At 35.1% G+C, this 16108-nt stretch overlaps 1 protein-coding gene across 1 annotated transcript; it reads left to right on the top strand.

Moving 5' to 3' along the window:
* The first annotated feature begins 1935 nt into the window (after positions 1-1935).
* Positions 1936-2994, top strand: LOC144345059 (neuromedin-U receptor 1-like). Its single transcript, XM_078006744.1, has one exon. It carries the CDS (start codon positions 1936-1938, stop codon positions 2992-2994), a length of 1059 nt encoding a protein of 352 aa, XP_077862870.1.
* The last annotated feature ends 13114 nt before the right edge of the window (positions 2995-16108 follow it).

The raw sequence follows: 16108 nt of genomic DNA, 5'->3' as shown, positions 1-16108 counted from the left end.
ATGTGAGTATAATGATATGTAAATTAATATGTCCAGCTTTACATGACATCATGACAGCTTTATAACGCACATGCTCACATTTTAATAATTAAGGAAAACGATTTATATAGTAGTGGCATGTTCGTCAAGGGCGACACAATGAATCACGGTATGGACGAACTAGGAACAGGTATATAGAGCCAACAAACGAAATGTATGTGTTTTTTTTTCTGATGAGGTGAGTGCTATTCAGTACTTTCCCATGGTAGTTGATATGATACATTTCATTCTAGCCAGCATCTCTTTTAATCGAAAATGTGATTATTTTGTTTAGTTTATTCATTTGAACAAACCAATGGTAACAGCGGTACGTTTGGTAAGAAGTATGTGTTTTATCACTGACAGTAACGATTTTGCGCGTAAACAGTTTCCATTTCGTAAAGTCATTAATAATTGAATCAGTAGAGCGGCTGGATAAAAACAACAATGTAAAATCACATTTGCTATAGAGTCATTTTAAAAGAATAATTTATAAATAACATGTACATAATTAAATATTACACAACTTTTGTCGAGCAAAGGGGTCGGCATACTCTTATTCATTTGACATTCCAGTGCCATACACATCACGATGTATTGGCATAGATAGTTGATGTAAATAGTTCACGAACCATTTCACAATATTCACTCTTAGCTTCCGCCTGAAAGGCTGTGCAATAAACCGTTTATATGTTGTCAGTCTTCATAGTTACTATAAACTAATATGCCCACAATAACACAATCAAAAAGGTAGGTTGTATAAAAAAAAAACGGGCGCATTCTTCAATTTTTGGTTACCAATTTTAATTAATTTTTAATATGAAGTTAGGATACAAGCCGCTCCTCTAACAATTGTTCATGGGTTTGCATTTTTACTATGCTTTAAACATATATATAGAAAAGCAAGGTATGTCTTTCTGTACTCTCTAGGTGACTTTTCAGAAGTAGACTTCAACTTGACGATCGAGAATGAATGTATATTATAATTTCTTTAGTTAACACACCAAAATATGTGATGAAATACAGTTTGGAAATTATACCATGGCTATTATTGGTCAAAATTTGCACCTACGGAAATAATTCTCATATATATAATACAATCCAGGATTAATATTGCCAAGGAATATGTGGGTAGATAGTTATAGTATAGTATTACTGAAGGCGTAACAACCTAAGTGTGTATTATTTTTTTAATGATATATTTCAATTGTAGCATTACCATATAAATATCTTCCTACACGCTAAGTTGTTCTGGCGTGGCACCGTTTTCGCTGTCAATATTCGTCGTCGCATTAAACTTACTGTCTTAAAACGACCTTCGTTTTCGTGCCAGCTACTCTATCCTATCTTTGCTCATTTATATTACGCATTTATTTCTCGCACGTCCCCTTTTTCTTTTCATATTCGTCATTACGTTGTGATGTGTGAGCTGCGGTATGCGTGTATGTCTATTGTTTCTTTAGATTCTTATGCGAATTAGAGTCAATGTTGTGTTTTCTACTAATCCGCTGTTTATCTCTGTTCAGTTTCATATTTCGACTCACTTGCCGAAAAACATGCCTTCGTGGGTGAATTTTGACGAAACAATTTAACCAATTCCACTATGAATTCAGTAAAAAAAACTCATACAATACAATGTTATACATTATATGATTTATTTTGAAAGGTACAGCGAACTGTAATCTAATTTATAGCACTTATCGATGTTTATTTACGGCATTGATCCACGATGGCGCTTTATTTTTTTATATTCCTAGGAATCAATGATATATTTTCATTAAAAAAGTAGGCAACATTGAAACAGCTATTGTTTGGATATATCAACATGACGATAATGACATTTTGTTTTTGCAACGTACATTATTTACACATATTCTTTTGTTATTTCGTTGATTATTAGGACCACATATTTGCATCATGGAATTAGGAAACCACACCATTGTAACCGCAGATAATGTTACAACGTTACCCGATGACGGCTTTACATGTAGCGTGACTGGGCGTGCGTTATATATAGGAGGTATTTTGATTTGTGTCACCGGACTTCTTTTTAACGGAGCATTCGTGTTCGTATTTGCCCGTGTACGCTATATGAAAACACTGACAAATGCGTATTTAGTAAACTTAGCTACGTGTGATATGCTTCTTTTACTTAGTGTGTTATTATTGTATGGGAGTATGTTAACCAGTCCCAATGCGCTTACGGTGAGCGTCAACTGTGCCATCAACTTTGTACAGACGACGCTTCTATTCGTGTCCTTATGGGTTGTTACGATCGTCAGCATCGAAAGGTATTTAGGGATTTGCAACCCACTGAAGGTCCGGATGTTCAACACCAAATGCCGCGTAATGTCTCTCATCTGCACAACCTGGGTACTAGGTGTCATATTTGCCGTACCGAGAATCCTACAATGCACTCTTTTAAAATCACACCCGGCCATGTTACAGAAAGCAGAATACGCGGTCTACATTACATATGCATTGATGTTCCTTGTTTCTATGGTTACCGTCGCCTCTATGTATGCTCTGACAAGTAACATTTTTCGACAATCTCTAAATAGGTTGAGAAATTCTAAACAGTCGAAAAAAATCAAATCAGAAGAGAAGCAAGTGCTTGTCACGTGTATGGCTATCTCTGTGGTGTTTTTCATTTGTATGTTGCCAGCATTTTATAAATACGTATTACATGTGATATGGAAAATGACCGGCTCAGACATGCCACATGGTGGGCACTTTACGATCTGCATGTACGCTCTGTCTAAATGGTTCTTACTGGTTCACTCGTCTATAAATCCAATAATATACACAATTACAAGTGCACGGTGCAGACGGGCGTTTTGCATTGCATTTTTCGGAAATAACATGACTACAATGGTACCTTGCGTTTCGCTTTTATTAGTGGTGCAAACACGAAGACAAGCTTCAGCAATAGAAGCAAATCGAAAATCGTTCACGGGTTTAGCTAAGCAAGTGTGAAAGAAACTTTCTCCTCGGTGTTAAATTAAGTAATTGCTCGACATTACCTTGTTCTCTGCAATTAATTTGGATAGTACAATGGACTGTACCCAGTAACGACGAGAGTGACGGCAGTGGCATGATCTAACTTAGAATTGCTGTTCTTAATAATCCGTGTTCATTTGTGTGTATTTCGCTTTGAACATAATGGCTCCTCACTCGTGTTCGTGGCGATTTGAAATCTACCCACAGTGTATGCAAAGTTTAATACATGTTTTCCTTTGATTGTAACTATCATGACTATACATATACATTTATAACTGCATAGTTGTACTACAAAGGTATATGTTAGTACTTTACGGTGACATCATGTCAATATCCCATTCAAGTTTCATCTCGTAGATAGCGAGACTGATGCTATGACCTTCTGACATGACATAGGCGGTTTGTAATATAACATGTATTACCACATTCATAGTGAAACAATTTAATAAATCGGAAATGTACAGAAAATATAGTTATCGTAACCCGTCATATCGTGAGCAGCTATTTTGATCCACCTGGACATCCCAGTATCCTAGTTCCCTCGGGCATGCGCATTCGCATTTTTCTGAGTTGGAACGCTTATGCGAGAGCGAGATTGAAACGGGATCTTGGTATCATGTCACCGTAGTTGCAAACCCCAAGTAATGTACCTCTGATGTTATACATTTTGTAAACATGAACAATAAATCTGATACCTACGATATAAATGCATTATAATCTTAGTTAAATTTTATTATCCACGCCAACAGATTTTAACGACTGATCAATGTAGTGCATTTTAAAGTGCTCAAATTATGACAGTGAATGATGGAAGGGCGGAGATAACTCTTATTATGATGACAGTAATACCATTTCTCGACAGTGTAGATCACCTACTGTGATGATATAATTCATGGAATTGAAATGACGTTTAATCCCATACTTAAATACCACTAGAATAAAAATCGATCACATGCGATTAGAAATTATGAAATCAATACCATATTATCAATATATGCACTGATTGAATGGCAGCATGCAAATGGAAAAAAATTCGCACGCACCGTACGTACCTATATACTTAAGTAACATCGCATACATACATACAAATATACGTTAAGAATGTTTACACATCGCACTTACAATATAGTGTGATCGTCACCTCTTGTGGGGGGCAGTGAGATTGACTTACTAGCATATGGTCAAGAAGCTCCTTTAATGGTTGTACATTTCTGTCGTCGTCCAAATGCTAATTAAACTAGTCAAACGAAAATGAATGCGAAAAACATTGCTCAGACATTAATAATATTCGACAATACTTTAGCCAGATATTAATATGGTTGCCAAATAACTGAATGCAAATACTGGTATCGATATAGTATGTTATCGATATATACCCGTTGTAAGTTACACTGAGCAAAGCAATACTATGATGAAGCTGAAAAAATATTTGAACACTGTGGCGTTCGATTCAATAAAGTATAATCTATAAATAACTGTCGTTAAATGACTTGTTAGCCTCTATGTCGCTAAAATATCAGTAATGGCCAATTAGTACAGATTATACCTCAGATATATATCGAATTAACGAGCAAAGTAGCCAGATATGACATAGAAGCGTAATGCGACACGTGTAAATTACAAATCTGGCTACTAAACAACCTTTATTCCAGCATACAATCATATCTCTCCGGTAAACAGATTGATCGGTTGTTCATCTAACCAGTTACAATGTATGCGTAAATTAATTGATAGAGTAAAGGAAGCGTACGTATATCGTTTTAGAATATTTAACTTTTTCACATCTGACACTCAAATTGTATGCGCATTGTGTACAGACAATTACGAGTTACGGATGTGTGAATCACACTAATGATGACAGGCACATGGTTATTTCCACCATTCATCTGTTTGAAAACGATGAGTTTGGCCTACATTTGAACGACCTACCATAAACTGAACAATATAACACTGCATTTGAATAGCTTCACAAATAGACTGTGAACCAGTTTTAAGAAAGTGCGTTACTTGGCATACATTTTAACAAGCTACCAACTGCTAAAACGACGTAACAATCAATAGAAAGATATATCCTGAAAGCGGATTTCTCTTACCCGCTTCTACGCAAACTAATGTAAACGACAATTTAAACTTTGATGACAGAATGTGATTGACGTGGTTAATGCCCGCAATTGCGCAAAATTAGAGATTCTTTTGAATACTGTGTAATAAAGTGCGAAGTTAATGTGCATACACACGAAATGTTCATGTCTTTCATCAAGTGAACACATTCGACCTATTTGCATCATCAATTAATAATAGTTTTAAATCAAGCTTAACCCCTGCTGATGCACTTATAGTCAATAGGTGTGCGTGTGATAACATGATAAATAATGAATCTCATCACGAAATGTCTGAATAATTATATCCCATGCGCACAATTTCTACAACCGTTATGATCACGTGACACGTAATCTCGTCGATCACAACATTTGTTTCCCTGTCAGTCTAATGTAAGACATTAGAATATAAGTTTCACTCAGTTGGAAACAACTCATAATAGATGTACGGACATTAAATACAATTAGCAAAAGTTCATCGATTAAAACATTTACTATCATCTCGATCTTTTTTACTCAACGTATGACGAACATCGCGCTTATATTTGAATATTAAACGCATTACAAGGTTATCATCATATATACTAAATGATGTGCCATCAACTCACCGTTCTGTTTCCACTGCATTCTGGAACATGATCAGTAGATCAGTTCGAATACACATTGCTCTGTGAGAAGCATGGTGCATGGCAATAGTCACCGAATTTACATAGACTCATAGATCATTGACGGGCATAACTGTTTTCGGTTTATCACAACAACGTATTTATCCAATATGGAGTTCACTGATACTGTAAATCCGGATTAATTTATTTATGTAGCCCAAAAATATAATTGATAAACCTAATTTTAATTATACGCTAATTTACACGGGTGTATGGTAATAATTGATATTTTCATTCAATAATTTCAATAAAGATAACATCACCGTACCTGCTTCATTTCATCTACTGCTGAATGTATTCTAGTTACACATAAACAAAATGAGTTGACAGTATATTCCTATCAAGTTGTGTATTGCAAATTCATCACATTATTGCTAATACATAATTTGCATGAATGTCGCACATTTAAAATTATTCATTACATGTCGTGTTTTCTAATAAATAATGCATACGAACATTTATAGTTAGTTTGACAAATTTTGCTGGTTCTCAGGAAACAGGGTAAACGGATCCAAACTTCTAACAGTTTTATTAAGTGTTAATTATATATTCCGAGGGTTCAAACACAACACCACGGGAAAACAAATAAACGGATACTACCAGTACTGTTGAAATAATTCAAATCCTGCTAATTATACACTGAAAAACATGACGCAGATTATATAATGTAGAAATTCTAGGAAACAGATCAAAAGATGGTTGCGACAAATAGATTAGCAAAATAATGGAAAAAATAGTGTTTTTCTTAAAATTGCAAATGAGTTACTTTACAACACTAATGTTTTAATATAAAACAATTTTACATTTATGTGATAAAACATTTAAAGAGTTTATAAGCTTGTGCCACTTAAAAAAAACATGTAAAGTGTTTGTAATCTGCATAATTTCGAGAAGTGATTATGAAAACACTTTTATTGCAACATTTCAGGGTTGTTTTTGCACAAAACACATTATGTAAAGTGTTTCCATTAGAAACATGTAGAAAAAGTGCTTAATATTTTAAAAAGTGTTTTACTAGTCACACATTGTGTAAATTGTTTCCACCAGGAACATGTATAAAAAGTGCTTATTATCACAACACTTTTGAAATTGCTATAACTAGACACACATTTGTTTATGATCACGACACGTAGAGAAAAATGCCTCCACCAAAGACATGTTTTAATGAAGTGTTAATTATCACAACTCTTTGAAAAGTTCAAGTGTAACATTTAAAAAAAGACATATAATATATAGTTGTTGTGAAAGATATTACCAATCGCATGAGTGTCTCTGTTTTAAGTGCAGCTGAATAAGTGTGTATACTGAATTCAAACCTTTCGTGAAACTGTAGATACCAAATATTTGTGAACATTAACACTTAAAAACAGATGAGTATTGAACTGAAACCAACAATAACATCTTTGAAAATTTTCCACAATCTCTTCCCATGTGGTATTGTTGTCTCGGACGCAGTCTCTCCGGGAACATCAAATTCCTTGGGGTCTCATTCACACTCAATCTTCGAATCTGCATATATGCACTACATATATTCCATTTCATTCATCGTTCACTTTTCTATCCGTCAAATGGGCAGATTGCTTATTTTCATAACTTTTAAAATAATCTCTAAAACGGGTGGTATTTTAAAACAATTTTTACCTATTAAATCAGTTATCACACACATCAAGAAATGAATGGAGGCCGCTGCAAATGTCAATGTAGTACACAGCTGCTGACGCCGTCTTTATCAATTACACTTCCCACGAGCTTCATAACGGGGTAACAATATGATCATACATTCAGGTTTGTTTAGGATATAACTTTCGGTTGCTCCTTACCCCAGAAAAATAAAAAAAATACATCATTCGCTGCAACTTGTTAATGCTTCTTTAACTACTATGCCACCTGCCCACACACTCCCGATAGTATAATTCAATCGTGAATTAGCGTGCGTACGACAAAAGTTGCAATTACTTGAAAACGCAACATGCAGTACATTAATATTCATTTTAAACACCGTCATTTACAAATGGTATCTCTCAAAATGTTTGTAAAGAGGTAGCAAACTAATTTAATGTTCAATATTTGTTTTCATAATCGTTTAACTGAATTTCAAAATAACAATTATATGGTTATGTATTATTATAGGCTTTGATGAGCTTGTTTATATTAGACGCAAATTCGCACAGGTGCGTGGTAATCACCAAATTGGAATTCAACACCGAGACTCCGCCAATAGAATAAGAGCTACAAAGTAGGTGAATCTAATGATTAGATCACAGGGAATTAAAGCCTTTTTAGCGCTGCGTCATCTAGCGTCCTTAATCGAGCATTGATAACAACACCGTGCATTTAATACCATCGGTTATTCAACTTGTGACAGGTACATTATATGCACACTCGCAAATACTAAAATTGATAAATTTATCGCCACATGCACAGTATGACTGTTGGCAATGGTGATGTGTGTGAGCATTATATGCTGCATTACAATCGATAATAAGTATTGTGTACATTATAGATGCATACAGTAGACGGCATATAAAAGTGTCCTGTATAACTCCAAAATAAAACGGTTTGGAAAAAAGTTTTATTAGTTACTCTCATAAACTTGTGTACATTTTAGAAACATGGATAGTCGGATGTGGTACTTTGAAACATTGCATGCGTGTTTGTTTTAGGAAGTGATTCAAGATAAAACAATTTGGAAGAAAAGTGTTTTAGTTACTCTTACGAACTTGTGTGCATGTCGTATACATAAACACTTATGAAACGTGCATAGTCGGATGTTTTTTCCTTGAAACAATACATATTTTTTTTCAGGAAGTGGCTTATACATTAACACTTTCGAAAGATTTATAGTCTGGTGATCTTGGTTTAAACATCGTTGGTGATTTTGCCTTCTGAAGTGTTATAAATTGAACATTTTTAGAGAAAAATCACATGTGAAAATGCTCAGATGTGATTGGAACTGCAACTACAGTTCACCAAATGCGGATAAATTAATTCCGTTAAGACACATAAAAATAACATTTCAACAAACACAGATTTGAATACGCTTCTGAAATTGTAGCATAACCCGTATTTGTCTATCTAACAATACAATTACACCACAACGACTCAATTAGTAAGGAGAGCAGTGATAATGGAACCTGTATGCTTTTTAAATTTATCTGTGAACAACGTGGCGTATATAGCGTATATGACGTATTAAGCAACATAGCGCTTATTTTACAAATAGCATTCATTTGGAGACTTTAGATAATGGATAATTCAACTCCTGTAGGTATTGAGTCCAATAAAAGACAACATTAGTTTTATACACCACCTCTGATATTAACTATGTTAAGTATTACTAACACAGTATGACATTACAAAGTGGTTTAACATGAAACAAATCTGAGTGCATGCATTAAATAAGTTCTAATCTTAATATTATAGTTATTCCTGATTTTCGTGCAATATTTGTGCTTGTATTCATACCTATTTATGTGGGATTATATATGATATTCTTTCAATTGAGTCTCGTATTTTTAATCGTATTTTGCTACCTGCATTTCTGTACAACATGCTACACTGTAATATGGGTGTTTAAAAAATATTACTTTAAAATCATTAAATCATCAACAGTTTTTATGATTAAATACATTAAGTGTTTTTTTCTTAAAAATTCAAATGAGTTATTTTACAAAACTATCACTTGAAAATAAAACATTTATATTGTTTTGTGGTAAAACATTCAAAGTGCCTATAAGCTAGTTCCCACTTTAAAAACACTTAAAATATTATAATCTGCATGAATACAAGAATACGAGAAGTGTTTATGATGAAAACACTTGCAGTGTATTTTGTTATTATAACAGGTCAGCGTTTTCTTTGCACATAAGATATTTAGTAAAGTGTTTCTAATAGAACCGCGTATTGGAAAGTGATTCCATAGGGAACATATATAAAAAGTGGTTATTTTTCAACATTTTTAAAATTTATTTTACTGGACACACATTCTGAAAAGTGTTTTCAACAGGAACATGTATAAAACGTGCTCATTGTCACAGCACTTTCAGAAGTGATTTTACTAGATTCACATATTTAAAGTGTTTATGATAACTTTCACGCAATACATAATCTGCATATTGACAAGTGTCTGTAACAGAGACACATTTTAAAATAACATGGTAAAAAATTATTATCATTTTGGAAAGTGTTATTGGAAAAAATATATCAAGTGATGCTATTTATGATCAAGCACTTTACACTATTGTACAGTATTCATAACATATGATACAGAAATCATATAATCAAGTAAGTATTCTTCCCTTAGTGTACACATTAATAAGGTGAGTTTGAATATAACATTTAAAAAAAGACGTATATAGTTGTTGTAAAAAATAATCTAAATCGCGTATCCTCGACTTATGTTATAGAGCAGCTGAATAAGTGTGTTCACTGATATTCATACTATTCGTTAAAATGTAGATACAATACCCACAAATTGTGAACAATGACACTTCAAAACGAATGTTTAATGAACTAAAACGAACAATAATATCTTTAAGGTAGCGACAATGGTTGTGTGACGTCTTTAAATAAAACATTCTCTGTCTGTTGTCTCGTTCAGAACAGTGATTTAGGTTATATATATCAAAAGACTAAGTATAGAGGTACAAGTTCGCACAAACTGGACAGTCATTGTTTACATAATTATCACGTGACATCAAAAATGGCGAACCTTGTAAAAATGACTAAGTCCGCGATTGCGAGAGCACACTGCGGAATTTCCTGGTGAAATTTAAGTTATGCATTGTCCGTATTCAAATCCATTGAAATGCGTCTCCGATAATCAAAAGAGCTATTATTCCGATTTATATGCAGGTTTGTTTTTTTGTCCCTAAATTATTTCATACTTGGCACCTTTAACAGACTATTATTCTGTGACAAAGCATTTTCTTTAAAAACCCAGGCATATTTCGCACCATCATTATCTTTTGAACGATAACTGCGAGTTTGAATGTCCTAGTCCGAACGCACTTGATTTGGCGGCGGTCCTCGATCGATCGAGTCGTACTCGATCAAAACTTCAACTCGAGAAAAACGCGAACAACAGTTTTGGTTAAAGGGGAGCAGAGGTGTGGCTTTTGACACTCTGTACATGAAATCTGAGATCTATGAATGAACTCTGTCGATACAAACAACTTATATGTGCTGCGAAATGCCCTAAATATAGGGTATAAAACGGGCTGTGAAGCAAACGACAAACGTCCGCTTTTCCTGGCGTCAATTGGCCTCTAGAGGGCCAGTCAAATGATGTCATCAGTGAACACTGATAATTGAACCCATTCATGCTCGTACGTCAATCCCATAGAAATGCTACTATGAAAAACCTTGTTAACTGACTACTTAAAAGTTGAAACATGGCGAAATGTTGTGTTATGAATGCCATAACGATCCATGTTTTGTTTCTCGAAATCCAAAATAAAAAATCACATTGTTGGTTGCGAGAAATCGGCAGAAGAACTAACCTGAAAATGAAGACATGTACAGCGCTCTAGCTATAGTAAACAGTGAGTAAATATTGTTTGAGTTAAAAACTAAATTAGAAATACGCTAATATCACTTGAACTAAAGTAATCATTTCGCCCAGCTTCCCACTTTTAATCGATCGCTTATTTTCCGACCGGTAAACGACCGCATTTTTATCGTAATTTTTCTCTCACAGACTCATTAAAAACACCTACCGGTCGCCCAAACACCGGTCACTTGCACAGAAGTGATCGAAATAGTAGTCAGGATGAATTTATCAAAAATATTGAATGTGACCATGACTCTGGGTGGAATATGCCAACCTATATAAATGAATGTATATACCCCTCATGTTGATAAAAAATGATGTTGGCATCCGAGAATTTTCTTTTTTGGGCTGCCATCTTGGATTTTAAAATGGCCACCATAATAACATATTGAAAGTTGTAAAATGTCATATCTTGGAAAGTATAATAGATAGAAAGGTGATTTTGGTGCCAAATTGTATTGTCTTGGTGCCCACAGATTGAATGGAATCATAAAAATCAACATAAAAGCAAAATTAAGCTGTTTTACAATAAATTTCAAACTATTTATTGAATACATTAAGTAGATATTACTCAAAACAACATGATCAAGATTTTGAGTACACGTTTCTGGATTCAAATTAGATGTATGCAGTAATAGTGTTTTAATTGATATAATAAATTTAAATACCCAATAATGTATATTTCGGAAGTATATTTTCATTCCTTGTTTTATTTTTATTTGTCATCACTACCAATAACTGATGCAAAACAACATGCAAAACAACATAATGCATAATAAGCTTGGGAAGTGTAAAATTTCAGCACATAATGAAACAACAACTAATCTACATTAAACTACATTGATGCAATTAATCGTGTCTTGATATGTCATTGCTTATATCATTCGACTCATATAACAGCTTTTATCAGTTATCATCCTTGTATGGATTTTGGCACCAGCCTTTATCAGCTACAATGGAATTTGTACATGTGCATGCAGCAGTACAGCAAAGACCAGACTTAGTGCATTGACACTGTTTACCTCTACATTGCAGCCCTGATTGTGTACACCCACATCTCGTCACTTGAAGATAATCTCTCCAAATGCCAACTTGCTTCATCATTATTGGAATTAACCTTCCACTTTCCATCTTCCAACCACTTATTTCTGGACTTGGTAGATTAGGTTGTGTAACCAATGCATTATGCCATACAAATGCTTGAAAGTTAGCTCGATGGATGTGCATCAACAGGGCATCAAGAGTAGGTGGTAAGGCTTCAAGGTTTTTCAGAACATTCGTGACCTCAACAACTGGATGCTGCTGACTGAGGAAGAAGGTTCGTAAGTCTACAAACAAACTGTTCTGCATTAGACTGAACAACATGACTAATCAATTGTTCATTACCGAGGTCTTCCAAGAGCTTTGCATTTTCATCTGCACAGAAAAATTTCCACGCTGATATTTTGCCAATGCCAGAAAATTATGATGTTGTTTCTGTGCCAGTAATGGAATGAAAGGCAATGAAACTAGATTTAACTTGGTTAGGAAGGTCAATCTTATGTACAACAACAAACTTTGGTTTGTGACTAGTACCACTTTTAATCCACACTTCTGCTCTGTGAATTTTATCCTGGAATGCCACTAGTAGAACGAAGACATCTGTATCTCAGGCAACAACTATAATAATAGGCTCATAACCACAAGGCACAGCTTCATGGGTATGCAGAATTATTCTCATGTCTGACTTAAGAGTGGCGACATCATGGTTGTTATTTGATGTTACAGTTGTCTGACAGTCTTGGAATCCGCCACTCACTATCAGTTCACTACTACTTCCAGGATCAATCTTGCTCAGTTTTATAGACAGAAAGTTTACCAAATTGTTTTTGTTATTTTCCAATGCCAAGTAGTTATTCCAATTACTGGGCAATTTTACAGTACAGTCCTCAATTAACCTAATAGGCCTGACTCCTCATCCTCGTTTTGTTCTTGTTCCTGATTTAATAGTGCTCCATATTGATCAAAAATGACATCGACACTGGTACTGAGAAATGTGAACAAACAGACTGGATGATGGTATCTGCTAAATCACCAAAGGTTCTACACTGAGGTGGCTTTCCTATCACATGAACTAATGCTATCCCATCAATGACAGTGAATACTTGTTTTTCAGACACTGGAAGAGAGCATTTTATGTTTCCTTTCTCAACGATGTGACTCAGTTGTGACTTATTTGTTGATCTTGGCGACCCAAAATCCAAGACCCAAGAATGTTGGCCAGTGAAAGTGGAACAGGGATCAACTCTTTCTGACGAATGTCATCAAGGTTCACTTCACGGCTTGATTCTACAGAAACAACAAGCCTATGAAAAAGGTCCCAATCTGTCTTGATTTGTGTTGTCTGGCGCTTGTCAACAGCTACTGATATTTCAAACAAAGATGCAAAGGTTTTACATTTATTCTAGTGTAGAACTTTATGAAAACTAATATTTTTTTCCGTAAGCCGGACTTTGATAAAGTTATCCAGAAACTCCTTAGCCCTTTTTGGAGCTCCAAGTGGGAAATTTGAGATGTCTTCTGTGGCAACATCACCAGTTGTTATGCTAAGTAAAGCTGAAGACTCACGTGCAAAGATATGATGAGACTGAAACTCGTCCATTAGTTTTTTTACATCATTCTCATCACGATTTAGCCTGGAAGAGCCAAGATCCTTGTGATCAAACTCACAACAGTCATCCATTTCATCTGGTTTCAATCCAAACATGGCCCAAGTACATTTGTCAAGCTGACTTCTTTGATTGTTGGCCAAACTCCAAAATTCGCGTGCTCCATCACTTCTGGTGATTCCAACCAAACCACCAGCTATTTCACCAATTTTGTTGATATGTTCCAATCCTTGATCGTCTGGAATCATGTTGAATTGATGCTGTGTCTCCTTCACCACAAAATCACCTTTCATGAAGCCATCGTACACAAATGGAGCATGTGTTTCAAGTTGCTTTGCATCTGCCAGAAATATGCTTCGCCATTTGGTGTAATTTGTGTGGTTATACGGTGAAAAGTATGGAAGCATTTCAGCTAGACTTGAAAGGAAGAGTTTCCAATTACCTGTACGGAGGGCCTGTGTGAATCGCAGGAGTATAGACACTATTTATATTTATTGACGCCAAAAGGTATATGTAGGATTATCTTCTTTGATTTTGTCATATTCGTGTAGAACATCATAGAGCTTCTCAAGTGGAGCTAGTAAATCATTGGTTCCTTGTGTGGTCTTATCTGCATCTTTGCTACAGAATCCTGTCCCTATGCTTTTGACGGATTGCATGATACTTGGATCAAGAGGAAGTCCACTTCCTCTCACCCATTCCTCAAATGCAGGCCACAAGCACCTCCACAAAGCATCCAGTGTGAGCTTATGTGCTCTGATAGTACGGTTCCAGATCTTTCCTAAAATCTTGTCAGATGTATTCTCCCCAAATACTCCAGCATTGACCGAAACATCTTTCAACCCTGAACCTTTCATATGTTGTCCTATGGCCTTTGCAAAGTTAAGTTGTGTGTGGAACCCACCAAGCATCATCGCCAATTTCTTGCATTGTCTTGGTTTGAGCCATTGGAGAATATTTGCTTTGCAATAAAGCTGTTCATCAAATGTGATGATAGTGTATTCCTGACCAAGATGTTCTGATGTATCCATGCAACGTTTGATTACTTTCCATATTACATCATATTTGTGGACTGGAGCAAATATCTTGTCATTCTTTTCATATTGTTTCAACATGTTAGGAACCAGTGATCGATCAAGTTGAAGTACAGACTCATAGCTGATGGAATGCCCAGCCACATATAACAATTCAGTTTTTTTGACCTTCTAGCCTGATGAACCATGATTCCCATTCCGCCAGAAGACACAATGTCTTGTGCAATGCTATGGATTTTGGTATGGATTTCATCTTTTACCTTTTCATTTTCTTCTATGTCTTTGACACACATAAGTCGCAATAGCTATACACTTTTAGGAACAACTTTTCAGCATTATTGTTGTCTATACCACCAATCACACTGTGTCCAGATGCTCAGGATTTCAGGATCAATGTCAGAATGGGACATGGAAATCTGATGATGCATTCAAAAGTTGAATAGCAGCCCCAGATGATAAAGGTGGAAACACCAGAATATGTTCATGTGGATCAAGAGGATGTACAAATTCAACATTTCCTTTTAGATACCGTCTTATTCAATCTTTGAAATTTTGACTATGATACGAGCTTGGTCACATCCTTGTCTGTAAGCAGTTGGCAGTATCGGTCCCGCAGTCTTCAGAGAATATACCTCTCTTTTATATAAGCCTCTTTGCAATTCTTCTATCATATGTCAGAAACAAAATATAGTGCCATCAATTTCTCCTTTCATGTCAGCTAGTTTAGAATTCTGACGCTCAAAATTTCTGTAACAATTCATAAGATATTTCTCTTCAGAAGCAGGAAGATCATAGATATCTGCAAGTCTGTATCGCATCACCAAATCAAGTTTTGACAATTCAATTATTTTTCTGGAAGTAGCCAATGTCCTGACTCTTAGTAGAATAATGATTCACATACCCCTCAGGTTTATAGATTGGCCATTTGTTTTAATCTAGCCCTCCATTTAATGGCATTATCGTATCCGTAGGCCTCAAATATATACATTTTGACTCTAAAAATTAATTTCTACCATATATAGTTACTGAGATATTTCAGTTTATCTACCAGGAGGTAATTTCATGGCGGCCATTTTGAAATCCAAGATGGCGT

The sequence above is a fragment of the Saccoglossus kowalevskii genome, chromosome 3 (assembly GCF_978046115.1).
Source record: "Saccoglossus kowalevskii chromosome 3, keSacKowa6.1, whole genome shotgun sequence".
In the NCBI taxonomy this organism is placed as follows: domain Eukaryota; kingdom Metazoa; phylum Hemichordata; class Enteropneusta; family Harrimaniidae; genus Saccoglossus; species Saccoglossus kowalevskii.
The sequence above is the reverse complement of the archived record's forward strand: the minus strand, read 5'-3'. Positions and strand labels throughout refer to the sequence as shown.

Bases quoted from the DNA above. Each gene is read 5' to 3' on its own strand.
- LOC144345059 (XM_078006744.1), top strand. From the start codon at position 1,936: ATGGAATTAGGAAACCACACCATTGTAACCGCAGATAATGTTACAACG.